Source organism: Podarcis cretensis, assembly GCF_951804945.1.
Source record: "Podarcis cretensis genome assembly, chromosome: 6".
Lineage (NCBI taxonomy): Eukaryota > Metazoa > Chordata > Lepidosauria > Squamata > Lacertidae > Podarcis > Podarcis cretensis.
The window spans coordinates 18917058-18934374 of record NC_137175.1 but is presented as its reverse complement, the minus strand read 5'-3'; the positions used below and the strand labels follow the sequence as shown (position 1 = coordinate 18934374).

Below are 17317 nucleotides of genomic sequence, written 5' to 3'. Positions count from 1 at the left end.
TGAGAGCTGTTTCTTCCTCATTTCTCCCTCCCTGACCCTCAGTATTCCACAAATGGCTAAGATGAGTATGCATGGGCAGGCAGGCTACTTTACTGTGGGCTAACAGACTTTGTGGACCTTTGCAAAGCCACCTTAAGCAAATACTATAAGGGACCTCCTAATTCAGGCAAGAAAGCCAGCAGCCTCCATTATGTGTGCACTTCTGTGCATGCACACTGGCGAACACAGGCACAATAAGGCTTTCAACTCCCACCACCACCACCAAACAGCTGCTCCTGTGCAGCCCTGGAGGCTTTTTCTTGCAAGTTTCAGAACCAGCTTACAATGTAGCCAACCGGGGATGGCTGGCTGCTGCTTTAAACAATAATGACAAAAGAAGGTTAAAAGCGCCAATTGCATGAGGTGCTTGTGGCACGTCTCTGAAGGGGAAGCCGGTCCCTGAGAGATTGCAAAGCGGGTGGCAGCTATTACTAACTAGCTCCAAAATGAGTCAGAGCTTTAAGGGTCAGCCTTAACTGCTTTATAATTGCATGTGAATGAAATGTGCTGTATTCTTATTAGTCACCACCATTGTTTGAACCTGTGTGATGTTTGGCTAGGGAAAACAATGAGTCCACGCTAAGGATTTTTGTTTTGTTTTTTGAGGTCAGGTATGATTCAGGTCAGAAATCAAAGCGTTGCTGTGTTCCAATAAAGTAATTCATTTCTGGTTATGCTGGCCCTGTTTGAATGACCGTTCATAGGACCCAGTCCTATAAGACATGTTTCGCCTTGATCAGCCTAATTAGAAAAATAATACAACGAACAGCATACCTGGTGTCTTCTCTGTGAATATAACCTTAGATTCTGCAGTAAAATTCTGGCCCGTCAGGATTATCTGTTGTCCACCATATACTAAGCAACTGTCAACATCTTGAGTCTCGACCATCGGAAGTTCGTGAGCAGAGCGTTGGGCTGTGGACAAAACAGAGACATGAATGAAACCAGATCTTTCTTTTCTTTCTTTTTTGCTAGGAACTTTCAAAACTACCAACAAGGTCTATTTTGTCACGGTTGCCATCCCCTCCCTGCCAAAGGAACTTCTCCACGAGTCTAAATTTAGGGCTGACAAGAAAAAAGAGAGGAGGAAAAATAAATTTATACTCAAAGCATTTTTATATGGAAATAATCAGGAGCTGGCTCCAGTGCCTCAGCTGCACTGGCCTTACTCCTTGTCCCTGACAAAGGAGAACTCGGCTGAATGAGCTGGAGTCAGCCCATGTCTATTTCCAAGTCACTGGCCAAATATTCAAGTGCAAGTACTCTACAACCCTGGAACTTTCAATATACCACCTGCAGATTGGATTCCAGTGGATAGCCCTGAATTCCTTTAAAAAGAACTGAAGCGTAACTCATTCCAAGCTGAAATATGAAGGCCTTGGAGCCATCTAGGCAGCAGGAAAGTGTCCATTGCTCATTACTTTGCCCTCCAGCTTATGTACACATACGTGTGTGTGTGTGTGTGTGTGTGTGTGCATATGCACCATTCCCTCTAATACTGGAACCATGGTGGTGCCATGCCAATCATTTTGGAAGCAAAACATGTCTGTGCACAACAATCCAAATGATTAGGTGTACCCATGAGAACCATGACCTTCAAAATTAAATTCCTGTCCTATTCTCATCCCTCAGTAATTAAGAATTGCAAAGTATTATTATTATTATTATTATTATTATTATTATTATTATTATTATTTTCTGTGCCTTCCTTCATGCAAAGATCACAGGGCCATTTACAATACCAAAACACAAAAATACACACCACAAAAAAACACAATAAGACCTCCAACCTTCTCCTCATTCTACCTCCCGATTCAGTACAGAGTTGGAGGGGTGGTGGGGAGGCACATACCGTTCCCTTAGCAACTGCCCTGCTTTCTTGGGGACACCAAGCTCAGCACTGGGAACCACAGTTTCATAAGAATGTGTTAAATCAATGCACAAGACTCAGCAGAAGCACACAGCATCCGTCCACATAACCAAGCTCCCTTGTCATCAGAAGCAGAATAATGCAAGAGAGCTGCCATCTGAGAAATCTCCCCCCCCCCCCACAACTGCAACAGCTGGAAAGGATCAAATACTCCCGTCTTTTACTGGTCCAGATACATCTCTAGGGTAACTAAGTGACCCAGGAGTTCAGGACCTGAATTCAAACTCCTCCACATCTGTCCCATCCTACACTGAAGGCCTCTGGAGGGTTTTGTTCTGCAGTGTAACATCTCTTCATCCTAATTATTTGTGCTTTTGGGGGTGGGCAGAGGTGGCGGGTGAAGAGAAAAGATTTATTCTGAAGGGTGATTAACCTTTACCTGACAGCCAATTCACACAGTCTCTCAGCTTGTGGGTGGATCTTTTATTTCCTCCTGCTTGTATTAAACAATGATCTCTCCAGTAGCCAACTTGATGCCATCCAGCTGTTATGGGTTCCGCTCTCATCATCCCTGACCACTGGCCATGTGTTGGCTGGGACTCATGGGAGATGGAGTCCAACACATCTGGCTACTTTTGCCATGAGGAGTCTTCCCACTGTGCACACTAACACTCAGTCCACATTTCACAGATTAATAGTGGTGTGTAAAAAATGCGGCTTGCCTTTGCGGTTAACAAGTCATGTGACCTACCTTTTCATAAAGAGCTTTTTTTAAAAAAAGAAGAAGCAGCAAGCAAGCCAAACCATAGGCAGGAAATGAAGACTAGGCTGTATGCAGAGCAGTGGGGTTGATGGGTTTCAAGCTACTTTCAGTGGCTAATGAAAAAACTACAATAGGTTATACATTTTGAGGGTTGACCCCACACATTAATGTGAAAATGGTGCATATTCTGTTTGGAAGCTGATACAACTGGTCCATCTACAGATGGAGAGGGGAACTGGTGGCCCTCTGAACATTGCTGGAGAAGAAGTCCCATCATTCCTGACCATTCTGGATAGGGCTGATGGGATTTGGAGTTCAACAACATCTTGAAGGGCACAGGTTCCCTACTCCTGGTCTAGACCATGGCTGTCTCCTCTGAACGGCACCACCTTTCAGCGGTCCTCCAAACCAGCTGCCTGAGATATTTTTAACAGGGAAAACCAGGGATCAAGCCTTCCTCATGCAAGGCACCTGTACAACCACTGAGCTACCCTACTCATCTGTGTCTGCTAAACAATCTTGCTGCAATTCGATAAGTTTGAACACGAAGAAGCCTTCCAAAGATTAGACCTTAAGAGATAAAATTCTACCAACAATAATGTAGAGGTGAACTTTGAAGAGTGGAGGTTCATCATGGCAGCCCCAAGGAGAGACCAAAAATACAGGCAGCTATTATGACGGTGATGATGTATACTGGCTGTCCTTTGTCCATAGATCAAGGGAGATTCACAACATAAAATTTCAATATAAAATATCCATTCCCTCTATAGATTAGATTCACACAGAGAACAAACAGCAGCAATACAAAGCATAACAAATGGCTAGCATGAAGTAGAAACTCTATCAAAGGAAAGGAAAGAAGTATGCAGCCTCTGCTCGATTATTTTTCTCATTCTCCAACTTCCTCTGTGCTAAACTGTCACAAAGAAACTTGAAAGCCTTGTTATTGCCTCTGTCACTTGCCAGAGACTATGCGTCCATCAGTTACCCTGAAGATCTGGCCAATTATGTCATTGCTTCTGATCTAAAAAATAAATAAATTATGGAGCTCTGCTCCCCTGTATACTGACTTGCAGAAAACTAGCAGTAAGTCTATTAATTCTCAGCGGGCTGTGGATTTCTAAGAGCCATTCACTGGATCATTAAAAAATTACTTCTAACAGTACTTTTCAAAGCAGAATTTTGCACTTATCACAATTAATCATTCATGCAATTTTAGGTGTTTTTTTAAAAATAAAATAAATTAAAAATCGAGGAGCTCACAGTTTATTATTCACCCAGCTGGCTCACAAGGCTGCCAGTTAAGAGCATACATTGAGATTACTTTCACAGAAGTTGCTTATTTCTTCCACATGGCTTATATGATTAATCACTCTTTGTAAACAGTCAAGTTCCTGATGAGTTCATAATTGGATTTATCACTAACAGGAGATTTATGGTTCTGAAAACTCAAGAGTAAATGATATCTAGCAATAAATAAATAAACCCAACTACAGCATTCAAAAGAAAACAAGCTTAAAGGTTGTCTTTGAGAGCATTTCAGCTGCATTGGTCCTGAGAGTGGACATTTCCAAAGGGAGTTTCAATGTAGCTCGACTTTGAATATATACATTCTGCTACAAAGCCTTCAGTTTAGCTAATAGAATAGTTCCCAGATTCCAGTTTACAGTTTATCCAGAATTCCTTCCATTCAAGGAGATGGTGTTCAACCTATTTTGGATAGAGTTACGCTCCCCTGAAGCATCAGCTTTGCACCTGGGAATATTCCTGGATTCAGCTTTGTCCCTAGAGAGCCAAGTATCTTCACCTTGAGCTAGTATGTCAGTTACAATGTCTCTTGGATGAGGACCACAGTAGTGACTTCTCATCCAGAATACTGCAATACATTATACAGTGGTAGCTTGGTTCTCGAATGGCTTAGTTGGCGAATAAATTGGCTCCCGAACACTGAAAACTGGTGTTCCAGTTTTTGAATGTTCTTCGGAAGCTGAACATCCAACACAGTTTCCGCTTGAGTGCAGGAAGCTCCTGCAGCCAATCGGAAGCCGCGCCTTGGTTTTCGAACGTTTCAGAAGTCAAACGGAAAGGATTACATTTCGGAAAGGATTACATTTGAGAACTGTATGTGGAACTGCCCTTGAAGACAGCTAGTTAATAATGAATCACCCCAGTTCTGAAAGAGCTCCACAGCTCTCTGCTACCAAGCTTAATTTAAGGTGCTGGTATTTATCTGTAAAGGGATGCAGGTGGCACTGTGGGTTAAACCACAGAGCCTAGGGCTTGCCGATCAGAAAGTCGGCGGTGCGAATCCCCGTGATGGGGTGAGCTCCCATTGTTTGGTCCCTCCTCCTGACAACCTAGCAGTTCGAAAGCACGTCAAAGTGCAAGTAGATAAATAGGTACTGCTCCAGCGGGAAAGTAAACGGCTTTTACATGCGCTGCTCTGGTTTGCCAGAAGCGGCTTAGTCATGCAGGCCACATAACCGGAAGCTGTACACTGGCTTCCTCGGCCAATAAAGCGAGATGAGCGCCGCAACCCCAGAGTCGGCCATGACTGGACCTAATGGTCAGGGGTCCCTTTACCTTTATCTGTAAAGCCCTAAATGGCTTGACACCCAGGTACTCAAACAAAAATCTGCCTGGGGTTCTAAAGAGTTCCTTTTATGCCGAAAAGATAGCAGCATGGGCAGTTGTAGGCCACCTTATGCAGAGAGAGTTCCAAAATGGAGGACCACAACCAAAAGTTTGAATATTTTAGGCTGCAATCCAACACACACTTATCTGAGAGTAAGCTTCCATTGAACTCACTGAGACTTGCTTCTTAGTAGACACAGAAAGGACTGCACCCTTATTCAGGTATTCCTTTGTATTATTATGATTTTTGCATTATAGTTTTATTAATGTTAAGTATTTTAGTGTCTTATGAAGAATGGCATTACAGTGGTACCTCGGGTTAAGAGCTTAATTAGTTCCGGAGGCCCATTCTTAACCTGAAACTTTTCTTAACCTGAAGCACCACTTTAGCTAATGGGGCCTCCAGCTGCTGCCGCACCGCCGGAGCACGATTTCTGTTCTCATCCTGAAGCAAAGTTCTTAACCTGAAGCACTATTTCTGGGTTAGAGGAGTCTGTAACCTGAAGCGTCTGTAACCTGAAGCGTCTGTAACCCAAGGTACCACTGTATAGGAAATACATATATTCCAAAAGTATGCTGAATAGATCATTCCAAGAACAGCAACATACAAAAATATGATCAATAGCAGCATATAAACATATGCTTAATAAAGTAAAATATGTGTGGAGCCTGCAAGCTACAACACAAAGCAGGTGACCAAGTGAATATGCCTTATGGCACAACATATCATTGTTTACCATGAAGTAAGTATTATTACTTCTTCGATATTACAGCCTAATCTGAGATTGCCTCCATTGACCAAGTCAGACTATTGGTTGACTGGCCCAATATTGACCAGCAACATCCCTGATGGATTAAATTAGAGATGGTTCTACCTGAAACCTCTTTGAGCATGAGATGTAAGAGACTGGACCTGGGATCTTTTCTAGGCAAAGTACATCTCTACCACTGAGTCACAGCCTCTTTGCAAATATAAGATAAACTTAAGAGGTCCGACCAAGGCAAATGATTTATTCAACTTCTCTAAAATCTTCAAAACAGAAACACATTTGTTTTTCTAAATATCTAGTAAAAAAGGGACAAACAACATCGTGGGCATTTCTAAACTGCCTTAGTCCAAGGAAGGCATAGGGAAACTCAGCCCTCCAGAAGTTTTGAGACTACAACTCCCATCATCCCTGACCACTGGTCCTGTTAGATAGGGATGATAGGAGTTGTAGTCCCAAAACATCTGGAGGGCCGAGTTTGCCTATGCCTGGTCTAAGGTGCTGTTCTCACTTCTTGTATTATTATCATCATTATTATTAAATTAAATGTGTATGCTGTCCTTTATCCAAAGATCCCAGGGCAGATCACAACAGAAAAATACAAAATGAGAATACAGAATACCAAGGGCTGGGTTTCTGCACTCTCCCCTAAAGCCAATTAGTCAGCCAGTCTCATTTATTTGCTTGGGCCCATCATTCATTGTCAAACAAGGGAACAAATCTCAGCCTTGCAATACTGCAAACAATGTATAATCTACAAACGAAAGCATAAAACCAGCTATAAATGTTTACAGTGTGTAAAACAAGCAAATAAAAAAATATAATGAAATGTGATGAGCTGTAATACCTAACCACATTTTGTGCAACCAATTTATTTCTACTCTTTTTGCACTGCCAACACAAAGAGAGCTACTTCATGAGTCACATGTGTCCTTACCCATAAGAAGGGAACACACTTCCACTCCCTTTCCAGTGTTAGGAATTCCTGTCTGGAAATTCTGCTTAAAAACCTTGTGTGGGAAAGTGCAACAGATTGTGAACAAAATCCTTTAGTTCCTGAAGGCCACAAATCCTGAGGCTGTGTACACACCAGGTGTTAGTGTGCACGTGGGTCACACAAATCTGATTTTTCCATGTGTGCTTTTCTGCTCATTCGTCCACACATAAGCACTTTCAGTTGAACTCTATCTCAGTGCTTCCCATCCACACTGGTGGACTATTCTCAATGGGATGTATTTGTGCTATGTTCCTTCCCCTCAGTTACTAGTTCTAGGGTTACCAAATTTCAAAAAGTTGTTGAGGTGTTTTTTTTTAGTAAAGTTGATGAATTTTTTCTCTCTCAAAATCTCTTTTTTTAATGAAGTTCTTGGGCTATTGTTGAGGAAAATTGGCAAAAAACCAACACTTCCGACTTGGGTTGCCATATTCCCGGGTTTCCCCGGATCCGCATTTTTACTGAATTTTGGAAATTCTGCCTGGACATTATTTTCGACCGACAAATCCCAGACGTATGGCAACCCTACTAGTTCTCTACCTTCTGAGTTAAAGAAACATGAGCTCTATTGTGGGCGTGTGCACAGGCATCTGTTTACCTGTTTAAAAAGAAAGTCGAGTCACACAACAGAACATCCATTCCGGTAATTTGAGATTTTATGATTCCACCCCCTCCCTTACTCCAGTATCAGTGGATCAGGAAAATCTTAGTTACAGGTAGGTAGCCGTGTTGGTCTGCCGTAGTCGAAACAAAATTAAAAAAAATTCCTTCCAGTAGCACCTTAGAGAACAACTAAGTTTGTTATTGGTATCTGAAGAAGTGTGTATGCACACGAAAGCTCATACCAATAGCAAACTTAGTTGGTCTCTAAGGTGCTACTGGAAGGAAAATATTAGTTAAATGAGAGGAAATGCGGGCTGCCACTTGGATTAGGACAATGTGTGGATGTCGCAAAGAACATTTACCCATTGGATGCATCACATCCACTTTAAACTACCATGGGTACCAGCCCAAAGTAGCTGGAAGCTCCATGAATGCAGGAGGAACTTGTCCATTTTGTTGCCACTGTTACCTGTAAGCATTATGTCTTAATCTGCTATCACAGGGAGTGTCTAACTGCGGTTGTTGGAGCGGGTATGTGTGTGTTATGTGTTTGTTAAATCTTATCTGTTGACAATGTGTTGTGGAAATTGCCTTCTGGTTGTTGATGTGTATTTAAATTTGGTTTTATGTGTCTTGTTTGGGGGAAAAATGAGGGCCACCCACCCTGTAGCTTCTATTTTAAACTGTATTTTTAGATTCCAAATTTGGACGGACGGAAAGATATGAAAAGGAATGAGAGTCTGTCGTTAGCCTCCTTGGCGTTCTCGTGTACGGAAGGGAGTAACGCAAACAGATACCTTGGTATCATTCGGACCAAGCTTGTTTTCTTTTGTATGCTCTATTAAATTAATCCCCAGTAAATTCACCATTTCTAAAGCTCAGGATAGGTGAAATGCAGGCTGTAATTTCACACTGCTCCTTCTCTTCCCCTCAGGGGCTGGCACTCCATAAAGCAGACCAACAGCTACTGTAGTTTATGAGCTCTGTATAAACATAACACTGTTGACTTATCCTGTTGGGGTGTTTACTTTCAATAGCAACAGCCACTGACATAATGCAGGAAAGCAAATGCTAGGCGAAACACTCACTTTTGCCTTGAAACAGCATGTCAACTCTGCTAATGGCACTGGGGGCGTGAGGGGGGTTTTCTTTCTGTATTTTATTTGACCGCCTGCAAATCAAGATGTTACGGGTCGTCCGTGCCAAAAATTACATTATGGCCAGCAGTGGAAGGGAAACAAAAAAGGGAACTGCGGTTATCGGGATCTCTGCTGAGTTTTGTTTCCTGAGCCTCAGAATTGCAAGAGAAAGGGGCCAAAATAGGGAAGCAAAATAATTTGGCTTAACGTGGGGAGAACCAGGAAAGCTAGGACACATAAGCCAGTCAACCTGCTAGGCTGCTTCAAGAGCAAGTTCACCAGCAATATTTTTGACTCAGTGTCAAGGAAATGCCATAGGGAAGTTCACATGCTCAGTGTGATGGCAGTGCCCAGGGCTTGGTGTAACTGAAGCAACAAGTATTTATGCAGCCTGTATTTATGCAGCAACAACATTTATGCAGCCTGTGCACATTTATACAAATTTACACGATCCCTCCTCTTTTGTATTCTTCTCACAGAAGCAGGGAAAGAGCTATGTGTCCCAAGCAGGGGTGGAGGGAAAATGCAATTCAATTCACATTTAAGGTTGAATTTATTGAGCCTGTTGTTTCCAAAGCAACATGAGAACCAAAGCTCAACCAACTTTCAGAAGTCACACTTATCTACATTTTGCGAAGCAGTTCTCCAATCAACGTTTACAAAAAACGAATATATAACAGGGAAATGTGTATAGCAATGAATTTGTTATGAGAAAGCGCTTACAAAATGAGTAGATTAGTCAAAACTGAAGAAAAAAATGTATTATTAGGAGAAACTTGCATTAAAAATGCCAGTAGAAACCTGAATTTAAGATTGGGAAAATGAGAAAATGAGATAGCCAAAATGGACCGATCTTTACATTCCTATCCCTGGCTACCCTTATGGGTACCCTTCTGGCTTCTGAGATTTCATCAGGCATTGTCCACATACTTTAAAACACATCCTTACCCTTAAAGATTAGAAATGTGCTTTAAAAACAAACAGATAAAGATTTAGATTCTCAGAAAAGTAGTTTCCGTATAGAATGTTGCACATTTTGCATTCTCATAGCATGCCCAAAGCCCTGGGAATACCCATCTGATGCTGCTAAAGTCGGTAGTCGCAAAATCTAACAGGGAACGGCAGCCATCATGAAGGCTGCATTTCTGGATATTATTACTAGTAGCAGCTCTCCATGATCCTGAGGCTTGACGGAGTAGGAGAAATTCTTAACATGGAGGTAGGGTGCCACAAAGCTCCTGAATCTGGCATTGAATTTGGCTTATGGAAGCAGAGTCTCTCCAGTTTGTAAATGGACCATCTAGCCCACATCTAGAAGTGAAGAGAGCGTTTGTCAACATTAGTTGGTGAAGGACTGGAAATTAATCAGGGAGGTGTGTACTAAGAAGAGAACGAGAACCCTATTGGATCAGACCGAAGGTCATCTCATTCAATATCCTATTTTTAGAAGTGGCTTCTCAGATGCTTCCAAGAAATGGCAAGAACATGAAGGTAAGAAGAGCCTCCTGGGGTTGTCATCCGCCGCACGCCCCTCCAACTCCTGACATTCAGAAGCAGCAGACACATGCAGCTTCCATTTAAACCACTGCACCGCCGGCTGCAACAAAATCTGGTTGCTATTTCCTGCTCTTGGCACTTTAGAGAAACTGGCTGCTGGTGATATTATTTATTCATACCTGACTGCAGTGGACTGAAAATTTTTATGGCAATCCGACTCTGGCTTCTGTATTGCAACGACTGATAAAACCTATCAATTCGTATTGCGTTTTAATGACTCCTGTGGTGTATATCGCAATACATTTAAAATGTTACAACGTTACCACTACTGAAATCAATTCTTATATTTGGAGCATTATTATTTGCTTTGAAATGAATTGGTGTTAGACTGTTGATTGTAATAATACATTAATATATAGTCTTGTTCTTGTATTGCGAGCTGCTTTAGGTCAAGAAAGATGTCCCTAGCATTACACACTAACTAGTGATCTACCAGGATTTAGATTATGCATGGATTTAGGGATGGCTACAGCTGCAGTCTCAGTCTGTATCAGGCCCCCCCTTTGCTTGGTTTTATTATTATTATTATTTTAATCCCAGCCTTACCCTATGCAACATGTTCAGTGACAGGTATGGTTAGACTGAGATTGTGTGAGTCATTGCCAAATTTTGTGGCTGTGAATTCCATATTGCCAAGGGCAGTTGCTCTATCCTAGGGTTGCCATATTTCAAAAAGTTGTTGAGCTTTTTGGACAAAGTCTCCAAAAAAATTTGGACATTTTCTCAGACATTTTGCCCGCTTTACGAAAAATCCACCCGGACACCACTTTCTCACCAATTGCAAACCATTCTTTCCTTCTTTTGGTTTCTACAAGAGCCCAAATATTGCAACTGTAATAAATTATGCAAATAATTAAATGGGTAGGCATTTGCGTCACTTATTCCAAGCAGAATTTGGGTGCCCATCATGAAGATATTGCTGACACCCTAACTGCAACATCACAAAAATCCAAAACCAATATCTCTCTTCAGCCTTTCTCAGGAAGACATGTAAGTAGCAGTAAAGATAGATAAGAAGGGATCACTAAACCTGGGTATTATGATTTTTTTAAGAACACCAACACTATTTTTTTAAGAACATCAACGCTACCAAGAAGGAGATTAATAGCAGGCAGGGTTAACTATCAGAATGTCTTAGTGGACTCAATAAAGTACTTCCTCTTAAACCTTCATGGAAGTGATCTCTTGAGATTAAAACCCACTGTGCTATAACCATGCACCCTTTGGGCTTTTAAGTTTTATTCTGCTTGAATTCCTTGGCGATAGCCATTACTGGAGGAGATAGAACCCTTGAAACTCCTCAAACAGGATGACCAGCAAGCAAAATGCAGCCTTGTATTTCACTATGTGCCGTAGCCAACCCTTGATTCCTGTGTAGGCAATCACGCCAGAATAAACCCAGAATAACTTTGTAGTTCATGTCAGACTTTTTTTTATCCCTCCCACTTCCTGCTCATTCTAAACTCAAAGGGGGAAAGAAGCCCAACGAGACCCAAAGGTCTTTGCATCTTCTGTTAGCCAGATGACTGTCCAACTATTTAAAATGCATAAATGAAAGCTATTATCGTTTCTAGTTCTAGTAAGGTGCATTTTTAGAAGAAGGCAGTGTGCAAATAGCTTTGGAAAGACTAGTGAAAGGCTTAACCAAGATCGACTTTTATTTCTGAATCTTTGGGAAATGCCTCTTCTAAACTCCACCTCACAATGGCCACCACTGGTACCAGAGAAGCTAGAAATATTCATTTTAATAGTAAAAGCAAAGTTCCTGAAGAAGCTTTTCCTAGAATATTACTCAGTTATTTTATTTACTTACTTACTTACTTAGTTATTGCTATTGTTACTGTCATTGTTATTATTATACTAATTCATACCCTGCCTTTTCCCCTGATGGGACTCAGACTATACTACTCTTCCTGCCACTATGCCAGTCTTCACAACTCTCCTTATCACAAGAGATTAAAGACTGAGTTCAGAAAGAACCATGCAAACAAAATGTGTTTGTGAAAAGTAAGCCGATTTGCATTTATTCCACCAATTTGCATCATTCGTTTTCAGCATAGGTTCCTAGATACAAAGTCTTTATGAGCGTAGCCATAACAAAGGTTTTATTAGAGCAGCTGTAACATTAAAATAATGCATTTTTTTAAAGCGAGAGGTATGCTTTTCAGAGTTCACTGGAGAAGCTACTGAAAATGCAGAGTGTTCATAGCATGCTGCCTGAAAACGACAGGCGGATTAATCTCCTGGGAGTCACAAGTATGGTTCTTTGCTACGCTTAAATTAGCCACTAGCCTACTGTTGATAATCTATCCACTAGTAAGAAAGCCATAGAAAGCCTGCCAAGATGAATACATTCTTTAAACTGACTATTTCTTTCCACTGAATTTACAACTGCGCCACATATCATTAATGCAGAATATCTAATTTTATGGGGAAACTGAGTTGGAGAGGAGGAAAGAAACAACAACAACAAAAAAGGAAACTTCCAAGGCAGCTAATTAAAAGGAAACAAAATATTTGACCAAAATTCATTGGCATAAACCAACTTTCTGAAGACTGGGGAAATGTCTAAATCACTCAAATGGACACCTTTTCGGAAGTAAATATAATTTTGCCAAAATAATATTTATAACGAGAACAGGTTTACAGGAGAGAATAAAGCAACAACAGCTGGTTTATTGCCTTAAAGGGCTTCTACTTCTGCAGCAGGGCTTTTCTCCCCTCTTCTACCTCCATGTGCCCTCCCTCATGCTCCCTAAAACTTGCTTGGGGAGGATGTCAGGAGAACATCCACAACAGCGCATGGCAAGATGGGTGGGAGGTTTGCTCTGTCTGCCAAGCCGACACACTTGCGCTGATGGAAACATCCAATATAGCCCCATATCGAATTCTGCCCATATACAGTGGTACCTCTAGATAAGCACACCTCTGGTTGCATATCCTTCGGGTTACGCACGTGGCAAACCCGGAAGTATTTTTCCGGGATTTGCTGCACACGCATGTGCAGAAGCGCTCTACCATGCCACGCGCATGCGCAGAACAGGAACCTCCGGTTGCGAATTCCTTAGGATCCGACCAGAGCTCCAGAACGGATCCTGTGCGTAACTGGAGGTACCACTGCAGTCGCATCGGACCAAGCCATGCTCAGAACAGACCCATTGAAACAAATGACGTTAAGTTAGTCATGAGTGAGTATGACTTAGTTGGATGCAACCCTGAATGTTCTTAATTTTCTCCAATTAATATTAATATTTTGTGTCCCTTAAGCATGCACAGTCCCCATTAAGCTGCTTTGGGATGTCCGACTCACCTAGGGTCCCCCCCCCAAAAAAAAAATATTTTTATTATTTCACAAACCTTGGAGCTTCCTCTTCTAAGTGAGTGGTGCCATTAAGAGAAATGGTATATCTCAGTGATAGAGCATCTGCCAGAGGTGCCGAATTGCACAGGTGGCGGCAGGGGCATTGTGCGTGCATGATGTCACATATGCGACACCCCTCCAACCCAGCCAGGTTAACTCGGCCTGCCATCTCTCCACACACCGCCAGCCACCTTACCTTTGTGAAAGGGATGTAGCAGGGCAAAGACGTTTGGCCCTGCTGCGTCTATTGCAGAGGATGCACCAGGGCGAAGATGCTTCGCCCTGCCATGTTCCTGGCAGAGATCGCCAAAACACCTTCCGGGAAGGCACCCTGGCAATCATCAAAGGGATGCACAGGGCAAAGACATTTCGCCCTGCCATGTCACTGGGGATCCTCAAAAGGACGCTGTCAGAGCTGCCTCCAGGTCCCAGCTCACAGAGGACCAACGCTAGGCTGTAGTTATGTACAAAAGTCTTTATTGAGATTCAGTCTCCATTTTAAAGCCGCAGCGTGCAGCTCTACGTCCTGACCTTAGACCGGCGAAGTCCTGTCTGAGTCTCCTCCCCCTCCACACCAGTTTAAGACTCTCGCTTTGCTCCACCTCTTCCTAAATTCCTTTCTCCTCTGGGCCCTCCTGCCCGCTAGGGTCTCATCCTTCCTGGACTCCTCTGACGCTGACCCTGACGATTCTTGCCCCTCCTTCCGGCGGGCTTTAGGACCTGGTTCCCTATCCGGGCTACCTTCTGTGCCGCTCGCCTGTACCTTTGAACTTGGCGCGCGCACCCAGCCTGCAACTTTCCTCTTAACCGTTAACTCGCTCTCCGATGGAGGCGTGGTCCACCCTGACTCATCTTCTCTCGCTGGTGGTGCATATGTGGGCTCTGACACCTGGGAATCCTCCCCCCCACTACGCTCTGGTGGGGAAGCTGGTCCTGATTTGCAACTGCTGCTCTGGGAGTCCCCGCTGGCCCCTTGCTTCTGGGGTGTCCCCCTTGGGTCGCCCCTTGCCCTGCCCATCGGCGCCCCCTTCTGTGAATCTTCCGATTCGCTGGAGAGGCTCATGGAATCTATCGGGCTGCTGTCATATTCTCCTACGCTGCCCTCGGATTGCTCCCCCTCGCTTTCCATCTCCTCTCCTCCCTGCGCTCCCGCTGAGTCCCTGACAGACGCGTTTTTCAGAGGTTCAGATTGCAGCCTAAACAACATGTTGAAACAGGGAGCATCTCCAGTGCAGATGCGTCTCAGGGCAGGGATGGGGAGCCTGTGGCCATAAAATGTTGCTGGACTCCAGCTCTCATTAGTCCTAGCCAAGAAGGCCAGTGGTGGAAAATGATAAGAGTTACATTAAGAGGCTGCAGGTTCCCCACTTCTCCCTTAGGGGAAGGATTACATTACAATCAAAAGCCACAGAGTGGGTCTTTTAAGTAAACTTTCTCAGGCAGTTTATTGCTGCAGCATGGTTTTGTACACTACTGTGAGTCACACAATAAAAGAAGTGAAAATGGTTCGTTATGACTCTGTGAAATCCCCAAACCACTGAGAAAGCTCAGGTTACTAACAATAAAGCATCACCGGATGAGCAAAGAGACACAGAAACGCAAGCCCTCCAAAAATGACTAAGAATCTCTGGATGTGCCAGAATGGAGGCCCTTCCACAGGTCCTATCCTGTGAAGACACCGAGCACCCTTCGTTCCTGATGCAAACCTCCTACACTGAAAGGATGATAGCTGGAAATGAGATCTCTGGTGGGATGAACATATGCTAGAGGGCCAAGAACATTTTCTCCATGGGAGATCTGCTGAGAGAGTATAGCCAACATTTGGCAGTCACTGAGACATCCAGTGGAAATCCCCTCTTCTCCAATGTGGGGCTTATCAAAGAGTGCAAAAGGGAAACTCCCACACCCTTCTCGTCGATCTCATGTGCTGCTTGTCCTACTGTCTCTTTGGAGTACTGCCCAAAAACAGTCTGAATATGATGTGTTCAGGGTGAGAGTCATAACAATTGTCTCATTTTCAGACTTTTCAGATAATCAGGAGATCTTTGACAACTTGTGTACCAAATCTCAGATTTCTATCTGTTCTGGAAGTACCTCCATAATTTCAATTGTACTCTAATGAGTCAAGGGATTAGCAGCATCTTTCTGTTATCAATTTGTATTAAAGCTGCACCGCCTAATTCTAAACAGTAGGACATGAAAATAATCTAGTAATCTTAGTGGACACACAAGGTCAACGTGAATCAACAGTGTGATGCAGCAGTAAAAAAAGCTAATGCTATTCTAGATTGCATCAACAGAAGTATAGTGTCGAGGTCAAGGGAAGTAATAGGACCACTCAATTCTGCATTGGTCACACCACATTTGGAGTACGGTGTCCAGTTCTGGGTGCCACAATTTAAGAAGGCTATTGTGAAGTTGGAACATGTGCAGGAGGGCAACCAAGATGATCAAGGTTCTGGAAACCAAGCCTTATGAGGAATAGTTGAGGGAGCTGGGTACGTTTAGCCTGGAAAAGAGGAGACTGAGAGGAGATACGATAGCCATCTTCAAATATCTTAAGGGCATGCTTGTTTTCTCCTGCTCCAGAGGGTAGGACCCAAACCAATGGCTTCAAGTTACAAGATTCCGACTAAACATCAAGAAGAACTTTGTGACAGTAAGAGCAACAGTGGGACAGATTTCCTCAGAAGGTGGTGGTACGGGCCAAACTACAAATCCCATTCTACTAGTGTCAATTCATGTGCTAGTGCAACTATTTAGTTGAATACTGCCTCAAGACTACAGTGGGTAGAGGTGGTAAGTTGTTTCACCACCATGCTAAGATTCCAGAATCACTAGCATTTATATACATATATATAAAAAAACCCTTGCACTTAACAGCACATCTGAATAGCTAACATAATGTGTAATTTGACCGTGAGTCCTCCTAATTTCAATGGGACTTACCCCCAGGTAATTATGCACAGGTTTCGAGACATGCTTTCTTCAGCTAATTTAGGATCGACGCACAGGATACAGAGAGGTTGCAGCATGGAAAATATTGCCGCTGATCAGAAAATAGTGAAGTTACAGAGAAAATGCAACTTACAGCATTCAATGGGGTTGGATGCCACTTGCAAGGAAACAATCCTGCCACTGGATTCGGGGATGTGCACACGGAAAACCAGTCGCACGCGGGTGTTCTTCCGGCCGATGTCCGTCTCCCCTTTCCGCAGTTCAATGTCTGCATTTCTCAGCTTGAGGATCCCTGCACAGTCAATGCTGCGGAACAAGCCAAAACCTTAGTTAATACCCAACCACAAAATTAACAACCCAATTATTCCTGAACACATTTGCAAGGTGGGAAAGATGAGAGCCAGTGTGGTGTAGTGGTTAAGAGCAGTAGTCTCGTAATCTGGGGAACCGGGTTCACCTCTCTGCTCCTCCACATGCAGCTGCTGGGTGACCTTGGGCCAGTCACACTTCTTTGAAGTCTCTCAGCCCCACTCACCTCACAGAGTGTTTGTTGTGGGGGAGGAAGGGAAAGGAGAATGTTAGCCGCTTTGAGACTCCTTAAAGGGAGTGAAAGGCGGGATATCAAATCCAAA

The 17317-nt window shown here is 43.2% G+C and overlaps 1 protein-coding gene across 6 annotated transcripts in view; it reads right to left on the bottom strand.

The window, feature by feature from the left end:
* The window catches only part of NFATC2 (nuclear factor of activated T cells 2), a gene marked incomplete at its 3' end in the record, with an annotated part of 140292 nt that overhangs the window by 71024 nt on the left and 51951 nt on the right, over positions 1-17317 (bottom strand). For all 6 annotated transcript variants that reach the window (XM_079979067.1, XM_079979068.1, XM_079979064.1 and 3 more), the window contains exons 5-6: positions 16819-16991; positions 814-954 (exon numbers count right to left, since the gene is read on the bottom strand). In XM_079979067.1, coding sequence (XP_079835193.1) covers positions 814-954; positions 16819-16991 — 314 coding nt within the window. The remainder of the gene's footprint in view (positions 1-813; positions 955-16818; positions 16992-17317) is intronic.